This window comes from Sceloporus undulatus, chromosome 2 (genome assembly GCF_019175285.1).
Source record: "Sceloporus undulatus isolate JIND9_A2432 ecotype Alabama chromosome 2, SceUnd_v1.1, whole genome shotgun sequence".
NCBI lineage: Eukaryota > Metazoa > Chordata > Lepidosauria > Squamata > Phrynosomatidae > Sceloporus > Sceloporus undulatus.
The window spans coordinates 12,490,720-12,511,066 of record NC_056523.1 but is presented as its reverse complement, the minus strand read 5'-3'; the positions used below and the strand labels follow the sequence as shown (position 1 = coordinate 12,511,066).

Genomic DNA, 20,347 nt, shown 5'->3' with positions numbered 1-20,347 from the left:
ATGGGGTGCGTGTTTTAGTTATCTTTTGTACATTTTTGTATTAATTTTATACTATTTTAACTAGATGGCTTTAACTGTTTTAACAAATTATTGTAATGTTTGTTTGTTTTTTAAATTATATCTTGCAAGCCACTTTCTGGGAGAAAGGCAGCATAGAAATTGTATAAATAGGTTTATTATTCTCAACTATAGAGCTCCAGTGCCATCACTACAAACCTAGGATTCCATAAGATAGAACCATGGCAGTTAAAATGGAATGATGGTGCTTTAATTCTGTAGTGTGAACAGGCCCCTGGACAACCTTGGGGTATAACGGGAAGGGAGCATAGAAAGACGTCTCAATACCAAATCAAGCCTTTGGTCCATGTAACCCAGCATTGTCAAGATCAGGCTGGCAACAAGGGATCACCGGAGCTCCAGACAGGGAGACCAGGGTTCGAATCCCTGCTTGGCCATGGAATGCCACTGGGAGACCTTGGGCAAGTCACACTCTCTCAGCCTCACGGGAAATTTCCTCTGAACAAATCTTGCCAAGAAAACCCCATGATAGGGTTGCCAGGTCAGAAACAACTTGAAGGCACAAAACCTTCACCTGCCTGGAGATTCTTCTGGTTCCTTGACTTTGGAGTTTATCACACGGGAGGAATTTCTCTTAATTTCGAATGAAAAGAAAGTGGGGTCAGAACGCATTTACGAAAATTTGAATTGCATTCGAACTGACTTCCCATTGCCCGAAAATAGCCATTGCCCGAAATTGTGTGTGATCACCTCTCATGCAATAACGTGAAACCCCATGATTGCGTTTGGACTGACTTCCCATTGCCCAAAATTGCATGTGGTAGTCTATCACGCAATAACGTTAAACCCCATGATTGTGTTCAGATTGCCATTGGATTATACTTCCAATTTCCCTTGATTGATAATGTCCATAGTCCCACCCAAATATTAAGATCCTTCTCACATCATACCATTATACTGGGTTATACCGGGTTATTCCATATTCGCAATGATAGCTGATTGCCATGTATCACACTCTTGCCCCATAGTGTGATTTCCACTAGTGAACTGCACAACACTCCACTCTTTTTCTTACACTTTCTCCTGTGAAAACCGGACCACGCTTACCTTTTGTAAACTGGTGTGTTCAATGCAAGACAGCAGTCCACAAGTTGGTAACTTATAGTATGGTCAGCCCTCCGTATCCACGGATTTTTTAATCCATGGATTCAAGCATCCACGGTTTGAAAATACTTTTTAAAATGTAAATTTCAAAAAGTAAAGCTTGATTTGCAGTTTTATATGAGCAACACCATTTTACTATGGTTTGTATTGAATGGGAGTTGAGCATCCATGGATTCTGGGCTCCTGGAACTAAGTCCCAGTGGATACCAAGCACTATACTCCAGATGTCATTGAATTTCAACTTCCATCATCCTTCACCATTGGTGATGCTAAGGCTGATGGTAGTTGATGTTAACCAGCATCTAGAAGGTTGTAAGCAGTTCTTGGCAGATAGCACAATCATGGATGCCTATTCCTGAATATTCAGTGGAGCTTTTCCTATGTAGTCATCCCTCCATTTCCATGGATTCTTTATCCATGGATTCAACCCTCCACAGCTTGAAAATATTCCAAAAATATATAAATTCTAAATGGTAAACCTTGATTTTACCATTTTGTATAAGGGACATCATTTTACTACGCCATTGTATTTAATGGGACTTGAGCATCCATGGATTTTGGTATCAATGGGGGCGAGGGGGGGGGGGCTCCTGGAACCAAAGCTCAGCAAATATCAGTAACACTTGTAGGCTTGAAGAACAGAATAAACAAGTGAAATCTTCAAGCCTACTTAAGGCCTGAGTCAAGAGACAAAAATCTTTCCTTGTGGAATTGGTGAAATGCTTTTTTAAAGACAAGGTTTTACATGCTCAAAACGCCAACAACTGCGTATTATGATCTGTATGCAAGACAGTCTACAGAATCAGAGCAGGCCAGATACAAGGGCTGAGTTTTTAAATTATTATTATTTTATTAATTTATATCCAGCCTTTCTTTTCCCTCTCCCAATACTGGGACTTAAAAGTCAACTTACAGAATATTAAAACCAGAACAAATGAAAACATACAGAAACATCAGTAAAAAATATAGAGAAGTTTTTTTTTAAAAATACGACTGTTTTCTGCAATTTTCTGTACAGATTGCCAAAAAATTAAAAAGGCAAAACCAGAAGTCAGATTTCTTTGTAAAAGTGTTTTATAAAAAATAAAATGTTAAGCTGTGCACAGATCAAGGGGGCCTGCAATCTCTGTAAAAAGGTGATTCACCTTTCCTTTAATAGCATGTTTTCTATGGCAATTTACCCTTGGGTTGCTGGGATCTTTAAGAAGGTGGACCAGGAAATCTGGAAGGGTCAACGGCCAAAGAACAGTCACAGCTACCCTTCAGCTATTGCTGGATTGGGAAGTAATTCCTGCGTCTACATTAAACATATACCCCACTCAAATGGGAAACCTATTTCTGCACCCAGTGGGTGCAACCATCTTCATGAGAAAAGCTCGCTGAGAAGGCCCTTCGTCACTTGTAATAAGATTACAGTTCTGTATTTTCCATGCTAACAAGTTGTGCTGCTAGCTTAGTCCTTACAACCGATAACTGTTTTTGTCCAAATGATAAATTTTCCTTTATTTCAAAACTCTGGGTTCCCGTTTTCATTTGCCCCTATTTCTCAACCGGCAAAACCCAAGACGCATATGCTAACGTAGTACAGGATGCAGCAGTCGACAGCCCTCTCTGTAGTATAAGGTATACTCACAATTTTGCTCGTACAAAATTAAGGCTTTTATTTTTTAAAAAATCATAAATATGCCAAACAGTACAATCCTAATATGCTAAGTTATGCGTGAAGCATTTTATGTTGCTAAAGTTTGGGTATGAAATGAAAAATAAGTATTGCATATAATCGTCCACTCAATTTGCCTTTTTCTCCTAGAAAAAGAAACTTTTTTTTAACTCCATGGCTTCCAAATTTCCAGAAATTTTGCATCTCTGCAGAATGCTGCTCTGAAATGGAGAATCTAGATCAGCCTCCTCCAACTCAGTGCTCCCCAGATGTGTTGGACTACAACTCCCATCACTCCTAAACAGCATTGCTAACCCAGTGTAGGATTTTCTTTAATTAAAAAAAATGTATTCTTAAACTTTCTCAGTACGTTTGTCTGGGCGTTTCTAGCAGAAGATGCTAGAACAGAAAATGCCAGAAACGTAGAAAGCTAAAAGAGAAAGTCTTTTTAAAAAAGAAAACAATATTGCAGTAGATACTACTGTGGCCAATAATGGCTGACCTGAAAATGAAAAGAGAATGTCTTGTTTCAATTGTGTGACAGTTCTTTTAACTTTGATTTTTTTCCCCCAGTTGCAAAATAATAGTTGTGGGCAGTGCTGGTAAAGAATACTGGAAATTGTACAGTGAACTATTTAAAAAAAAAAATAATCCCGATCTAATCTGAGTTTTGTAAACAGCAGTAGCAATTCAGAGACACAGCCATGTTCGTCTGGAATATCAGAATGCAAAGGGGCCATGTAGAATCTTTGAGACTAATTGTGCAAAGTTGTAGCATGAGCTTTCATAGACTTGGAGCTAGTCTACACAATTAAAATACTTCTCATTCCCATCAAACAGAATGTGATTGGGCCACATGTAATTCGCAGGTGTTTGTGCTTTTTAAGGACGCAGGGGTCAAAAACTCCTCAAATGCTACAGAAAAAGGCTTTGTGGTTTTTAATGGTGTATCTATGGAGTCATAGAGTTGGAAGAGACCCCAAGGGCCATCCAGTCCCATGCCCTGCCATGCAGGAACACAAAATCAGCAGAAATGTGCATCATTGCACATACAGCTATCCATTAGCTTTGGATTCAGATGGGTGAACATTTACGGCAAGAGGAGGGTAAACAGATGCAAATAGATGCAAATTTGCATGTGAAAATGAAGACAATTAAATGCCCATGCAAATGTGAGAATATCTGCAGCAATTTGCATAATACATTTACATGCAGACTAGCCCTTGGCCGGCTTCTTCACAGGAAGTAGACCAAGTCTTCAAAGGTTCGTCCTACCAACTTATTTCGCAGTTAGTCTCAAAGTCCCTTTTCCATAACATTAAGAATGCATGAGTGAAAGAAAGAGTAAATGAGTGAAAGAAGTGGCAGCATGAGCTTTTGCACTTAAGAGGTATGGAGTGCACCGGTGCCCTGGAAGGTCCTTAATAATCAGATTATATGAATAGTCCAAGCTGCTGCAAAATCCCTTTGTATATTGATACTCCAGGCTTATACAGCTGTGTCACTGAACAGTAAGAATGTAAGAGCAGCGCTAGGTCAAAAGACAGTATCATCCAGCATTCTTTTTGCAAAGCAGCCAAGTGAGATGCCCTTGGAAAGTACCGGATACGAGTGCCCTCGCTTGTGCTCCCAGCATACTGCCTTGAACATTGCAGGTGGCTTTTAACCACTATGACTAGTGGTTACTAATAGCCTTATTCTCAACACATCTGTTCAATCCTCCTTTTAAAACCATCCAAGGCAGTGGCCTTCACTCTACCTTGTGGCAGTAGGTTCCACAGCTTAATTTCACACTCTATAAAGATGTACCTCACCTTACTAGTCAAGAGACCTAATGCTGTGTGAATGGAACTAAGACCTCTCCCCTTCCTTTGTTTTCTCCAGCCTGTAAATACTTTTATCTATTGTGCTGTCGACCCCGTAGTCTTTTATTAAAGTCAGGAGTAGGACAAGGGCCCAAGGATTCTAACCTTTGCTTGAAAAAAATAATTGCTCAAAATTTTTCTTTGCAGGAAGTGACCCACAGTCAACACTTCAACACAAAGGTGTTGAATATAAAGCCCTTCAGGTTCTGCTGGACTGGAAGCACTTCCTCATGGCCTCTGCTAGATCTAAAATGGTCCAGAGAACAAAAAAGAAAAAAGGTGAAAAGTGATAAAGTGCTCCCCGCTACTCCAAAAAATTGCCAAACTTGTTCTAACTGAAAGGGCAAGGAACAGGCAGACCACCTGATGTTGAACTACAATTCCCATTGCTGATCTTCTGGGAACTGCAGTCTATCAGCATCTAGCATGTTCCACAGGTTTCTTGTTAAGCTAAGGATGCCCACTTGTTGCCACCTTTTTTTTCCATAGGGAAGTTGTTCTAGCCTTTTGGATGGGCTTGTTTATCCGTGCCTACATTTTCTCTGACTCCACCATCCCTGCTTTTGTTGGAGAGTGGTGAAAAGGGATCAGCATCCTTAGGGTGACTGTTCTATTTTCCATCAGGTGTGGGAGTTGTGCAGTTTCCACACCTGATGGGGACTGCAGTTTCTCTACATCTGGAGCTCATGAGTCCTGTTCCAAAATCAAGGCATCCCCATTCAGGGCAAAGTACAACACAACCTTCTGAAGTAATCTAACAAAGGAAAGCTCAGATAAGATCAAATGCGGGCATAACAATATTTCTTTCCATAGTTCCAAGGTGGTTTCATCCACATGCAAGAATGCCTTGCAAATATTTTCCCGCTTACAAGATGAACAATGACACTTTAAGACTTTGAGACTGTGTGAAAGAAGCTGTGGCAAGAGCTTTTGTAGACTCAGTACACCAAGTCTACAAAAGCTTATGCTGCATCTTCTTTTGCACACTTACATCTCAAAGGCGCTGCAAGATCCCTTTGCATAATGATATTTCAGACTAACACAGTTACGTCTCTGGTTTCTACGTTAAGACAGAGGTGTTGAAAGATAAAGCCTTTCATATTCTGCTGGACTGAAATGTCCATCAGTCCTAGCCAGCACAGCCAATGGCAAAAGAGAACTTGATTTGACTGACCCAGCTTGTCTCCTTGCTTTTTTCCCACAGATGGGACCCAAGGTGGCTTATGATAAAATAGCGTGAACACTATTAAAACATAAAATGAAGAAAAGCATAAAAATGTAATGCACAATTTGGAAGGAAAAAGATAGACTACACCAATAAGAGAAAAAGACAGTGGTGGGAGCTGGAATCCAACATCATCTGGGGGGACAAGTATCTCCCCAGCCCTGTCTTACAAGTACTTTGGTCTGATCCCACCCCAACCATTAGGAATTTCCCCCTTGTTCTGAGGTTGATTTCTCAGTAAGGGGGGGATCTTTTTCGGAGCTCTTGGAACTCCCCTTCCCAAGGGGCTGGGAAGGAGAAGGTGTGGTACTCTCCCGTATGGGAGTTACAGGCGTCCCATCTCTAGGAACTTCCGAGGAGGCTTGTGGAGTGGCCGCCCGCCCATTTAGCGTGTCTGCAATACGCTCCAACAGAGTTGTTTGCCTCTCCAGAGCAGCGGTGTAGCTCTCCATACAACGCTGGAAGGCTGCGTCTGAGTCACGCATGGCTGTGGCCATCGTCTGGCTTGAGTCCCTTATGCTTTTGGCAATATGCCTGGCGCACCAGACGGCCACCCGGCGGTCATCCACCCGTCTCTGTGACTCCTTGCTGTCGAGGTCGTAGAGAGCATCACGAATTTGCTCCCCGGTTTCCTTGGTGGCTTTGATGAGGTCCTTCGCCAGCTGAGCCCTCTCTATTTTTCTCTTGTTCCTGAATCTGGCAGCCCTTTGTGCACTGGTCAATGGGGCGTCCCCATCTAAGTCTCCAGTTGGCAGGACACGGCTTAACGGGGGTTCATCACCGACATCACCACCTGAGTTTGGATCCTTGCATCCCACAATGTCCAGGAGAATCGAGGCTGCATCGGCATTTTCGAGTGCTTTGCGTTCCTGTTCCTGTATGAGACTTTCAGCTGCAGAGGAATAGAGAAGTGGCAATTAGTATTCTTAAATATCTAAATCAGGGATTGGAAAATTCTAGCTATCAGGAATTCTTCATCTAGATCACAAGCGTCTTCTTCAAGCATTGTGTAGGGAAGGAATCTCTTCTCGTCGTCTCATTACTGCTTGGAAATAAGAGATTTACTGGAATACGGATTTCCAGACATCTGGTCTGTTATTTCTTACTATCCATGTCCCATACTCCCAAGAGAAATGGTAACGACTCTCCGGTTTTCAAATACAGCCTTCAGGCATTATGTACCTTGGAATAATTATTACAAATGATCTCTTCCAACTGGTCTCTAATAATTATGGGCCCTTCAATACATGGATGAAAGAGAAACTGGAAGCATGGAAAAGCCTCCAGCTATTCCTTTTAGACATATTTTCCTTATCAAAATGTTTTTACTCCCAAACTACTTCTTTTCTCTTTCAGACACTACCATTAATACACAGCCCTCTCACTTATTTTAAATTCTGGCAAGTATCCATTAATATGTATCCATAAATATGCTTAAACAAATAATCAGAATTCTCGAGTCCCAAAATATTCTAGATTTTTTTTAAAAAAGGAAGAGATAAGACAAAAAGCTTTTTTCAGTACTATGTTGGTAATCCCCACTGTTATCTCTGATCATATGTAAGACAGAGGATTTAAAGCATTTTTCCTTTTAAAAAGTTTCCTTAAATGCTACTCCTACAAGAAAAGGGATACCTCTACCCATACTTAACTTTGGCCCAAAATAGCCTTTTTAAGAATAGGTAACCAGTGTATACTTGGAGTCATCTGCTACAGTGATGGGACTACCAGGAAAATTTCCAAATTGAAATTCAATACTGGGGCTGAAAACGGTTTCCCATTCCGGTTCAACTTAAACAGTTTAGGGCCCAGTTTCTCAACCCTGGGTTCTGCAAGAAGTCACTAGTAGTTCATAGAATCATAGAGTTGGAAGAGACCGAGAGGGCCATCCAGTCCAACCCCCTGCCATGCAGGAAATCCAAATCAAAGCATCCCCGACAGATGGCCATCCAGCCTCCGTTTGAAGACCTCCAAGGAGGGAGACTCCACTACACTCCGAGGAAGTGTGTTCCACTGTCGAACAGCCCTTACTGTAAGGAAGTTCCTCCTGATGTTGAGGTGGAATCTCTTTTCCTGCAGCTTGCATCCATTGGTCCGGGTCCTAGTCTCTGGAGCAGCAGAAAACAATCTTGCTCCCTCCTCAATATGACATCCCTTCAAATATTTAAACAGAGCTATCATATCACCTCTTAACCTTCTTTTCTCCAGACTAAACATCCCCAGTTCCCTGAGTCGTTCCTCATAGGGCATGGTTTCCAGACCTTTCACTATTTTTGTCGCCCTCCTTTGGACACGCTCCAGTTTCTCAATGTCCTATCTGAATTGTGGAGCCCAAAACTGGACACAATATTCCAGGTGGGGCCTGACCAGAGCAGAATATAGTGGCACTATTACTTCCCTTGATCTAGACACTATACTTCTATTGATGCAGCCTAAAATCGCATTGGCCTTATTAGCTGCCGCATCGCACTGTTGACTCATGTTCAACTTGTGGTCTACTTGGACTCCTAGATCCCTTTCACATGTTGTCTCCTTAAGCCAGGTGTCCCCCATCCTATATCTGTGCATTTCATTTTTTCGCCCTAAGTGCAGTACCTTACATTTCTCCCTGTTGAAGTTCATTTTGTTAGCTGTGGCCCAGCTTTCTAGTCTATTCAGGTCATTTTGAATTTTGATCCTGTCCTCTGGAATATTAGCTATTCCTCCTAATTTGGTGTCATCTGCAAATTTGATAAGTATTCCCCCAATTTTTTCCTCCAAGTCATTGATAAAGATGTTGAATAGCACTGGGCCCAGGACAGAGCCCTGTGGGACCCCACTGGTTACTTCTCTCCAGGATGAAAAGGTGCCATTGTTGAGCACCCTTTGGGTTCGGCCGGTCAACCAATTACAAATCCACGTAACAGTTGCCTTGTCTAGCCCACATTTTACAAGCTTGTTTGTGCAAAAAATTGTAATTTTCTTTAATTGTAGATATAGAGCAAGAGAACCAGCTTAGTGTAGTGGTTTGAGAGTTGAACTAGATGCTTGGAGACCAGGATTTGAATCCTAGCGTGGCCATGTAAGCCCACTGGGTGATCTTGGGTGAATCACACTCTCTCAACCTCAGAGGATGGCAATGGCAAACCCCTTCTGAAGAAATTTGCCAAGAAAATCCTATTATAGGTTCACCTTAGAGTCACAATAAGTTTGAAATGACTTGAAGGCACACAACAACAAAAATACAGGGTAATGAATCTCAACCTTAGCCCATCAGGTCTTTCAGACTTCTACACTCGGAGTCCCAAGACCACATGGTCTATGGTCAGGAAGAGGGATCTGCAGAGAACTAATAGTTTACGAGAGTGTGGAGCCAATGCTTGCCAAGCCAAGTCAAGTTATCTGTAAGTATGGGTCTTCAAGTTGCGTGTTGATTTCTAGTACCCCCTTGAATTTCACTGGGTTTACTTAAGGCAAGAATGCTTAGAGGTGGTGCCTTCCTCAGAAATATAGCAACCAGCATCTGCTATTCCTTAGTGGTCTCCCTTCCAAGTACAAACATGCATGACCCTTAGCATCTAGGGCTGCATTTGCACTGCAGAATTAATGCATTTCACACTGCGTTAACTGCCATAGCTCAATGCTATGGAATTCTGGCATTTGCAGTTTTGAAAGATATTCTGCCTTCTCTGCCAGAAAGCTCCAGAACCACAACAAACTATAAATCCCAGGATTCCATCAGATGGAGCCATGACAGTTAGTGATGTCAAACTCCATTATTTCTGCAATGCAGATGTAGCCTAGGATCTGGCAATTCCAGGATATTCAAGCCATCTTACCTGTAGATAATGCCCTGGAGAGTGGACGCTCTTGGTCTCCTTTATCCCTGTCAAGGCTGCTGTCTTCAAGCCCTTGGTATGTGGAGAATCTGTCTTCTAAAGACTGCAGCAAATCCCCGGAGCCATCTTCAGCCCCGCCATACAGTTCTTCTGAGAACTCTGAAAGCCCATTGGGGTCAATTCGGATGGCCGCTGCCTCTGGAGGGTCACCATTGTCCACTATATTTTTGATGAGTTTGGTGTCAAAATCCATCTCAACGCTGCCAGTCTCAGGGTGTTCCTCCTCCTCCTCTTCCTCTTTTTCTTGCTTGCACTCCACAGAGGCAATGGTGATGCCATTCTCGTCTACCACCCGGACTTCCACAGGCAGGAGGGTGCTTGGGAGTACACTGGAGATCGAGCTGGTTTCCTCTTCCTGCAGTTTCTCCTCCTTGATTTTTGGAGTGAGCAGGCCAAGGTGATTTTGGCCTTTTTGTGCGGTAGTCATGCTCCCGCCGGCCTGCAAGAGAAGATCGTGTGGTGGAGTGGGGGACGTCGTCCCAGCCTGAGCAAGTCCAAACTTACTCTCTGGCAGAAGGCGAGGCTGCTTCTGAGGGGGTGGCTTGCCTTGGGTGGCAGCCAGTGCCGTCCGCAATACCGGCGCGGTGGTTAAAGGAGATCGTGCAGCCTGTCCAGAAGTCCCAAGCGCAAGCGGTGAGGTCTGCCTAGCCAGCGTCAAAGTTGTCTGCCTCTGCCACTGCCCCTTCTCTGGTGGGGGCCTGGGTGTGGAGTCTCTCTTCTCCAGGATCATCGCTAGCTTGTTGTAGTACGGCATGGCACTCAGGTCAACCCCCGAGCCCTTACTCTGAGTGGTGACTTCCTTGTACTTCTTTTTCAGAGCGTTCATCTTCTCCCGGCACTGGCGGGCCGAACGGTTGTACCCCCGTAGGCCCATCTCTGTGGAGAGCCAGTTAAAGACTGCCTCGTTGTGGTACATATTCCGGAGTTCATTTTGTACTTCTGGACTGATCCAGAGATCGACAAAAAGCCCGATCTCTTCTTTGCTCCAAAATTTTGCCCGTTGCCTTTGGGACTCTTGGGTGTCCTTCGCAGTGGCAGTGGGTGCCTGCGAGATGGGGGACGTGCCTGTCAAAGGAACATTTTTTTAAAAAATTAAAAATATATATTTATTCAGTTCAGAAAAAAAGGAACAATAACAATCATAAACTAAACAGACAGAACAAAACAGAAACAAAACACTCACAATAAAACCTGCACTAAACAAACAGAACATTTAACGTATTAATGCCAAGGGAACATAAAGAAGCCCAAGATGTTTTTGAATAACACCTTGTTTAAAGTACAGTCCTCCCTGCGTTCTCACAGACTTGGGATCTGCATCGCTTCATTATCCGCGGGAGGCGAAAGGAGGGGGTTAAAATGGGTGCGCACCTCCATCCTAACCAATAGGGCTTGAATATGCACGGTTTTCCGTTTTTGCAGGGGTCCAAAACAGATCCCAGCGAAACCAGAGAGAGGACTTTAACTATGAAAATGAAGTTTGATTTGGTCTGTGTTGTGACGGGAGCCACAGTGAAGGTTTGTCTCACAAAGCGTAGGACTACATCTCCCAAAATCCCCTGGTCACTATGGTAAAGGTCTTCCCAAGCTCTGTGGCCTAGGACTTGAGCAGCAAAAGTCTACATGATAATAGATTAACAGCACGGAGGGGTCCTTTAGTGGTTGCCTCCACTTTGGTCATCCATTTGTTTTGGAGTTCAGCTCCCAAAAGCCCCAACCAACTTGGCCAACAGTCAGGGATTAGTCCAAAACATCTGGAGGACCAAAACTAAGGAACCAGTGTCCTAAGAGGCGCCTGCCTGTCCCTTACCCAGCGACATCACATTCTGGTAATTCTCCTGCATGACCTCCTTGTAGAGGGCTCTTTGGGTCCAGTTCAAGAGAGCCCACTCTGCTTCTGTGAAATAGATGACCACATCCTCAAATGTCACAGGGCCCTGGAAGAAGAGGGGAGAAAATTTATTTATTTACGTGTGTGTGAGTGTGTGTTGTGTGCCGTCAAGTAATTTCCAACTTATGGCAACCCATGGGGCTTCCTTGGCAAGATTTGTTCAGAGGAAGTTTGCCCTTGCCTTCCCAAGGCTGAGAGTGGGTTTCATGGCCAAGCAACAATCGAACCCTGGTCTCCAAAGTTGTAGTCCAACACTCAAACCACTATGCCACACTGGTTCTCTTTTACATAGTACATAGTGCTAATTATATGATCCATAATTCGTAATATACTTTCTTCACCTCCCTTTCTCTCCTCCCACAAAACAGTCACTCAGAGAGTATACATTCCATTTAAATCAAAAATCATTTTCAGAGATAATGGAAAATATCTTTTTTAAAAACTTCTTCATACCCTATTTTTTCTTCTACTTTCTTAAACAAAATTTCCCAGTTTCTCATTATTCTTTATGGCTTTGTCCAATATATTTATTTTATATATATATATTTAAAAAAGACTTATTCCAATTAGATTTCTTTTTCCATCCAAAAGAAATCACTGCATGGGAAGAGGGGAGAAATGGAAACCAGCACCCTCAGCATCTCACATTTATAGCACTACGATTACATTGACTGTCATGGCTCCATAGTTTGAATCATGGGATTTGTAAATGGGGGGTATTTAGAGTTTTCAACCAGTACCTCACAAAACTACAAACTCCAGGATTCCACAAGTTGGAACCACAGCAGTTAAAGTGGAATCATAGTGCTATATAAATAATCTAGAGTGAAAGGGTCCCTGATTTACCTGATTGGAATCCAAAATATTCCAAAAACCAAAACTTTTTTCATAGGTGGCTGAGATAATGATCTCCTTTCTTTCTGACGGTTCAGTGTACACAAAGATTTGTTTCCTGCACAAAAGTATTAAAAATATTGTGCATAAAATTACCTTCTGGTTCTGTGTACAGTATAAGGTGTATATGAGAAATAAATGAATTCTGTGTTTTGACTTGGGTCCCATTGGCAAGATATCTCATTATGTATGTATATACAAATAAAGGTATTCCAAAATCCAAAAATAAAATTTAAAAAATCTGAAATCCAAAACACCTCTAGTCCCAGGCTTTTCGGATAAGGAAGACTCAAGTTGTACAAATAGCGAGACTCCACAGAGTGCAATCATGCCAGTTAAAGTGGAATCATAGTGCTATAACTGTGTAGTTTTAAAGGGCCTCAGATTTTCTGGGACTGTGCTGCACACATTTCTGACCTGTAATATTTTGGGGCCAACCTCCCAGGATTTGATGACACATTTTGCCCAATTTAAGCTGATTTACGCCACCTTGAGGCCTTTCTTCTCGCAAATTTTTTCCATCCCTCTCAGTCGAGTGGGCCCTTTGTATCCTCTGGGGTTTGGTTCCAAGATGCCATGGATACCAAAATCCATGGATGGACAAGTCCCATTATAGACAATGGCATAGTAAAATGGTGTCCCTTATATAAAATGGCAAAATCAAGGTTTCCCGTTTAGAATTTATGTATTTTTTAAATAAAATTCAAGCCACGGACAGGTGGATCCATGGATACAACATCTGCTTTAGGAAGCAAGCTCCGCTTACCAAATTAGTCTTCTGTTCGTTTTCCCCATCAACGAACAGGGAGGTCATTCCGCAACCTGTGTAAGTGAACAGAGACAAGGAGGTTGTTGTGAGCAAGGTGTTCAAATCATGTTGCAATCTCTCAACAGAAAAGGGGCAACCTCTCAATGGAGACATGATGGAGATGACTATGGGGTACTTGGTCGATGGAATAACTTGAGATCAATGTGAAAAAAATTGTCCAATTATACAGTGGACCCTTGGTATTTGCTGGGGTTTGGTTCCAGGACCCACCATGGATACCAAAATCCATGGATACTCAACTCCCATTAAATACAATGGCATAGTAAAATGTTGTCCCTTATATAAAATGGTAAAATCATTTAAAAAATATTTTCAAGCTGCGGAAGGTTGAATCTGTGGATAAAAAAAAATCCATTGATACAGAGGGCTGCTTGTAATAAGGGGCTTTTTGTCTGAAAAAGCAGCTTCCTCTGTGAATTTTGTACTTCTTATTTATCACTAAACGCTATGAACTGTCACATTTCCATATGCTTAAATAAAAGCCAAATGGCAGAATAACTTTAAAATTTCGCACCAAATTCAAAATAGAAATGATAATACAAAAAAATGTCAAAAATATAAAAATATAACAAAATTACAATATTGTTCAAAGTCTGTTCAGATACTGTATATACTTGACTATAAGTTGATCTCATATATAAGTCGAGGGCAGGTTTTGGGACCATAATTATGGATTTTGATATGACCCATGGATAGGTCGAGAGCAAAACGTAGGGGCATTTAATGAAGGATATAAAGGATGAAGCAAAGGAAAACAATGCCAAAGAACTTACAAAATTCCAGGAGGCATAACTGTTGGTGCTCATATTAAAAACTGGATCAATGAGAGAATAGAGGGAAGTCAGTGCTTCCAGGACAGATTAAACACTTGCCTTTCCCCATATATATGTGTGTGTGTCAGTTAAAATACAGTACTTACATTGACCCATGGATAAGTTGACTCAGGTTTTTGGGGTCAATTTTTAACCTACATTTCTAGACTTATACATGAGTATATACAGTAAGTGGCTTCCTCTTATTGAGTATGTTAACACCCACTTGGAAAAGCTCTTACCACATTCACAGCATCAGTATTTATGGGAAAAGTTTCTATACAATGTCTAGACATTTATAAGGGTAAGTTTTGTTGTTTTTAATTAATATTTTGACTGAAAACTTGTTTTTAAAAAAATATTTAAATAAAGGTATTTAAAATAAATAAATATTTAGCTTCACACCAGCTCCCTTCACCTCTCCCTAGAAAATGGTTTTTAAAGAACTAGAACACACACAAAAATTTCCCACCAAAAAAGGGGAAAAAAATCAATGTAATATGACTTCAGATTCAGTTGTCCCCACAGCTGCCCATCAGAGAAGAATCGATGTAGCACTCCAGTAAAGAATATTATACTGAAGTTGCCCAAACCTGGTATAAAATACTGTCCCTTGAAAGAGGGAATTTGTAGTTTGCTCTTTGCATGCTCAGACATTGACTGGAAATCAGCATGGGACTTGTGTCTTCATAACTGGATTTACATGAGCAGGAAATAGAAATAAGTAGTGTTGCCATGTGCATAGCCTACATTCCCCTAGGTGTTGCCATGACTTTCAAAGTACGGGTGGCCATTGTGCAATTGGAGCCAGTAGAGAGACAAATGTGCAATGTCCCTGATGTGCCATGGGCACTGATGTGCACTGGGGCACTCCTGATGCACATACATACACTGGCTAGGAAACACCCAACATGCATCCAGGTGCCAGCAAGTGTGTTCTAATGCGCATCATGCACTCCTGATGCGCACTAGAACACTCTCTTGCCACTGCCCAGATGCACAATTTTGTAATTCACTACAATGGACCCTCCACATTCGCTGGGGTTAGGGGCAAAGGACCCCCATGAGAGTGGAAAAACCACTTTTACCTGAGAGAACACCTCTCTAGGAATCTCAGTCCTCTGGGGCAATTCTGTGGTCACGATCCGCCAGACGTTGACCATGAAATTGTGCTAGAGGACCTACAAATGCCTAGAGATGCGAAGTCGAAGGCTTTCATGGCCAGCATCCACAGTTTTTTATGGGTTTTTCGGGCTATGTGGCCATATTCTAGAAGAGTTTCTTCCTGACGTTTTGCCAGCATCTGTGGCTGGCATCTTCAGAGAATGCTTGCCTGGAAAAAGTTGGGTGTGTATGTATATACACACACGCACGCACACACACACACACACACACACAGAGACATATACTGTGTGAGCCTGGGAATGCAGGAGTGATTTGCATGTGTATTGTTCTGTTGCTGATGGCAGGCCTCAGCCTGGGAGGCTAATGCCCCTTAAACCCTTAAAGTGAACAAAATTTGGCTACCAATCCTGAAGAATAGCAAAATGAGGACTTAGCAAATGGGAAACCACTCAGAGTCAGGGGCTTTCCCAGCAGATAATGATCATCAATTAGCAGACACTAATCCTCTTTTGCATTAGCCTCCCAGCTGGAGGCTTGCCATCAGCACAGAACAATACACAACTCCTTTCCAGGCAAGCATTCTTTGAAGATGTCAGCCACAGATGCTGGCGAAACGTCAGGAAGAAACTCTTCTAGAACATGGCCACATAGCCCGAAAAACCCATAAAAAAGCCTAGACAAGTGTTATTTCTAGGAATCTCTAAGACCTCCAGTGTGACATTTGGCAGAAGTTGACAACAGAGTCACACTGGAGGACCTCGAGATTCCTAGACACAACATATTAATCAAATTCATGAATAATCAAAGCTGTAAAAGTCAAAGCTGCAAATGTGGAGAGCCAACTAGACAGTGGGCCCTTGGTATCCGCTGGGGTTTCGGTTCCAGTACCCCACATGGGACACCAAAATCCATGGATGCTCAGTTCCTATGAAATGTCACAGTAAAATGGTGTCCCTTATATGAAATAGCAAAAGTAAGGTTTGCTTTTTGGAATTTAGATTATTTTTGAGTATGTCCAGGCTGTGGATGCTTGAATCCATGATTAAAAATCCATGATTAAGAATCCATGATTTAAAAATCTGTACATACAGAGGACCAGCATGATATAACTCAGTTCTGTTGTGTTTCAGCGACGTGAAGACATATTTGTAACTTTCAGATCCAGGATGTTGAATCTTGACCAAAATTGTTCTGGGAAAATTTCTGATCAGCAGTTAAATGGACAGAATTTTATAACACTTGCCTTAATCATCTTCACCCTCTCAGACTATTTCACTCTCTTAAAATGGAAAGGTGAACAGTGGTCCCTCCACATTTGCTGGGGTTCGGGATGAAGGAACCCATGAATGTGGAAAAACTGCAAATAAAAAGAAATACAATTCTTTTTACTTAAGAAAACACCTCCCTAGGAATCCCCAGGTCCTCCAGAGCAAATCTATGGTCAACATCTGCTAGAATTTGACCATAGCATTATGCTGGAGGACTGACAAATACCCAGACTAGTGTTTTCTCTAGGAATCTCTGGGTTCTCCAACACAACTCTGTGGTCAGCTTTTGGCAGAGTCGTGCTGGAGGACCTAGAGATTCCTAGAGAGAACATACACAGATTTTTTATCCATAGATTTAAGCATCCACTGTTTGGAAATATTGAAAAAATGTACACATTCCAAACAGCAAACCTTGCTTTTGCCATTTTACATATAAGCCACCATTTTGCTGTGCCACTGTATTTAATGGACTTGGGCATCCACGGAATTTGTTATCCACAGGAGGGTCCTGGAAACAAACCCCAGCGGATACCAAGGGCCTGTCAAGGTATGCTAGTTGTGACTAAGTTGTGACTGGATGAGAGTGTAGTAAACTGGCAGGTGTAGTCCATGATGCACTAGCAATCAGTCATGTAATTAGCTAATTAGGCCAGGTGATTGTGTTAGCCAATTAGCAAAGTATAACTGCCTTGTAAGTCTGCTGGGTTGTTGGGAGCATTCTGGCTGTATTGCTCTCTATGCTGCTGCAATGGTAAGGTAACATTGACATGCTGCAGAACTAGGAGTTTTTACGGTGCTTCAATTTTTGCGGTTATGTACTGTGCCATTTGTACTGTTTTGTTTTTGCTTCAGTTTTAAGACTTCTGCTGAGTAAAGCTATTTTTGTTAAACACCTCCAAAACTCTGCTGCTGTTGTTTTTTGCCTCAATATACACACCTCAACAGGGCCCACTGTATTAATGGAAACGGCAAATAATCAAATCTGCAAAAGTCAAAACCCTGCAAATGCGGAGGGCCAATTATAATTATTTTTTGCTTACTTCAATGTGCGTTTGAGGATCCTCCTGGTCATTCTGCCCTGGCAACGTCCTGCGCTGTAGCGGGATTTCAAGGAGAAAAGCAGACCACCATGGATGCCACCTGAGATTTTAAATGGATATGTATGAATTCTTCTCGCCAAGATGCAGCATTAACAAAGAACAGAGAGGGAAAAGACCACCTCAAGCCTCCCTTGTTGTTTTTGTGTGCCTCAAAGTCGTTTCTGATTTACGGCAAATCTATCATAGGGTTTCTTTGGGCAAGTTTCTTCAGAGGGAATTTGCCACTGCCATCCTCTGAGGCTGAGAGAGTGTGACTTGACCAAGGCCACCTACTAGGTTTCTATGGCTGAGAAGGGATTCGAATCCTGGTCCCCAAGAGTTCCAGACCAATGCTCAAACCACTCTCCTAAAAACCGCACGGCAAACTCCCCTCTGAACAAATTTGGCCAAGAAAACCCCATGACAGGCTCGTCTTAGGGTCACAATAAGTCAGAAAGAATTTGAAAGCACACAATAACAATACATTCACATACACATTAAGTTGCTGACCGCCAGGTGTTCCTGGATTGCAACTCCCAACATCCTGCACCACTAGCTGCAGCTGATGGGAGTTGAAGTCTAATGGTATCTGGAGGCACACAACAACAACAACACCATGAGAAAGAGAGAGGTGAGATGGGAAGCGGGAAGAAAGATCCCAACTCCAAGGTGGGGAAGATTACAACTCTCATTATTCACCACATTGCGGTGGAACATGGGGGCTGGAGTCTGCCCAACATAGAGAGAGAGTAGGGAAGGGACATAGACTCCCACCTCTTGGGGCAGGGAGAAATGGGGATGACTACAACTTCCATTATCATCCTCCTGCCTTGCAGGGGGCAATGGGAGCTGTAGCCTGGGGAAAGTATGGGCCACCTGAAAAGAGAAAGGGTAGCAGGGACACAGAGGAAGAGAGAGTCTCCCAACAACAAGGGGGCACACTACAACTCCCATCATCCTCCACATTACAGGGTGATGATGGGGTCTGGAGGAGGAATGGGCCATCCTATAAAGAGAGAGTTGGGAAGGGACATATACTTCCAACTCACGGGAGAGGGGGTGGAAAGATGTGTGTGAGAGAGAAAGATGGACTGAAACTCCCATCATCCCCCACATTGCAGGGAGGTCAGGAGCAATGGAATGTGTAGTCCAGAGGAAATGCGAGAGGTGGGAAGACACACAGCGAAAGAGAGACAGAGTGTGTGTCTCCAAACTCCAAGGGTGACAGACTACAACTCCCATCATCCCCTCACCCACATCGCAGGTGGAGGATGGGGGCTATAGTCTGGGGGAGGAATTGGCCACCCCAAAGAGAGAGAGATGGAAAGTGTAGCAGAGACAGAGAGACTCCCAACTCCAAGGGGCACTGACTACAACTTCCATCAACCTACACACATTGCAGGGGACTATGGGAGCTGCAGTCAAGGGATAGGGGAAAAAAAAAGAGAGAGAGATGGGAAGGGACATATAGACTCCCATCTCTTTAGGTTGAGGGGGTGGGAGAAAAAAAATTAGGGTGGACTACAACTCCCATCATCCACCCATAAAGAGGTGGGGAAAGGAAATAATACTCCCAACTTTAGGGGTTAGAGAGAGAAAGCGAGAGAGAGAGAGAGAATGGGGGGGACTACAACTCCCCTGACCCCCGGGTGGACGATGGGTTCTGTAGTCCTGAGGATGACTATGAAAAGGGACAAAAGGAAAGCTCACTCACTCCAGAGGATCCTGGGAGGGCAAGTAATCGGGGGAAGGGAGGGTCGGTGGTGGTGGCTGCTCAGCAGGGCTCCCTCTCGCGGCTGGAAAGAGGGAAGGAAGGAGGGCCCTCCCAGCGGGGGCTCCTTCCTGGCCCCGTTCACCGGGCGCCAAGGCCTCGCCGCCTAGTCCCCCTCCTCCTCCTCCTCCTCCGTCTCCCTCTTCTTCCTTCCTGCCTTCCTGCTCCTCCTCGGGCGCGCGTCTTGGCCAATCAGAGGCGGAGCCGCCCCTCCCGTTCCACGCCGGGGATTCTCTGTCTTCTGATTGGCTCCGGCGCACAGCGAGGGACGCGGGGAGGCTGCCCCCTCTGCATCTCCTCCTCTTCATGCTGCTTCTGGGGGCTTTGCTTTTTAAAGAGCCAAGGATGGTTTAAGGACTGCTAAGGAGGTTCTGTCGCATTTTAACAAAGGCACCCCTTATCATATTGTAATAATCTAGTATATATATGTATATGTGTGCGTATACTTATAATGTATGTATGTATAGTGTAGTGTATGTATGTGTATATAGTGTGTGTGTGCGCGTGCATATATATATATATATATATATATATATATATATATCTTATGTGTGTGTATATATATATATATATATAGTGTTATAGTGTTGTGTGTGTAATATATGTATATATAGTTATGTATGTGTGTGTAGTGTATGTGTGTATATATATATATATAGTTATGTGTGTATATATATTTGTGCTGTGTGTGTGTATGTATATATATATATAGTTATGTGTGTATGTATAGTGTATGTGTGTGTATATACTGTGTGTGTATTTATAGTGTGTGTGTATATATAGAGTGTATGTGAGTGTGTATATATAGTTTTGTGTCTGTGTATGTGTGTGCATATATATATACATATAGTGAATGTGTGTGTATAGT

At 42.8% G+C, this 20,347-nt stretch overlaps 1 protein-coding gene across 2 annotated transcripts; it reads right to left on the bottom strand.

Annotated features, from left to right (window-relative positions):
• Positions 1-2,020: 2,020 nt before the first annotated feature.
• Positions 2,021-19,577, bottom strand: LOC121921885. Of its 2 annotated transcripts, XM_042450585.1 has the most exons (7): positions 19,423-19,577; positions 17,670-17,769; positions 16,605-16,718; positions 13,362-13,417; positions 11,621-11,747; positions 9,751-10,875; positions 2,021-6,824 (listed from the first exon to the last, which is right to left on the bottom strand). In XM_042450585.1, exons 4-7 carry the CDS (start codon positions 13,407-13,409, stop codon positions 6,133-6,135), a joined length of 1,992 nt encoding a protein of 663 aa, XP_042306519.1. In that variant the 5' UTR covers positions 13,410-13,417; positions 16,605-16,718; positions 17,670-17,769; positions 19,423-19,577; the 3' UTR covers positions 2,021-6,132. The 2 variants fall into 2 exon arrangements, with proteins under 2 accessions (XP_042306519.1, XP_042306520.1); XM_042450586.1 differs by lacking the exon at positions 16,605-16,718.
• Positions 19,578-20,347: the final 770 nt, after the last annotated feature.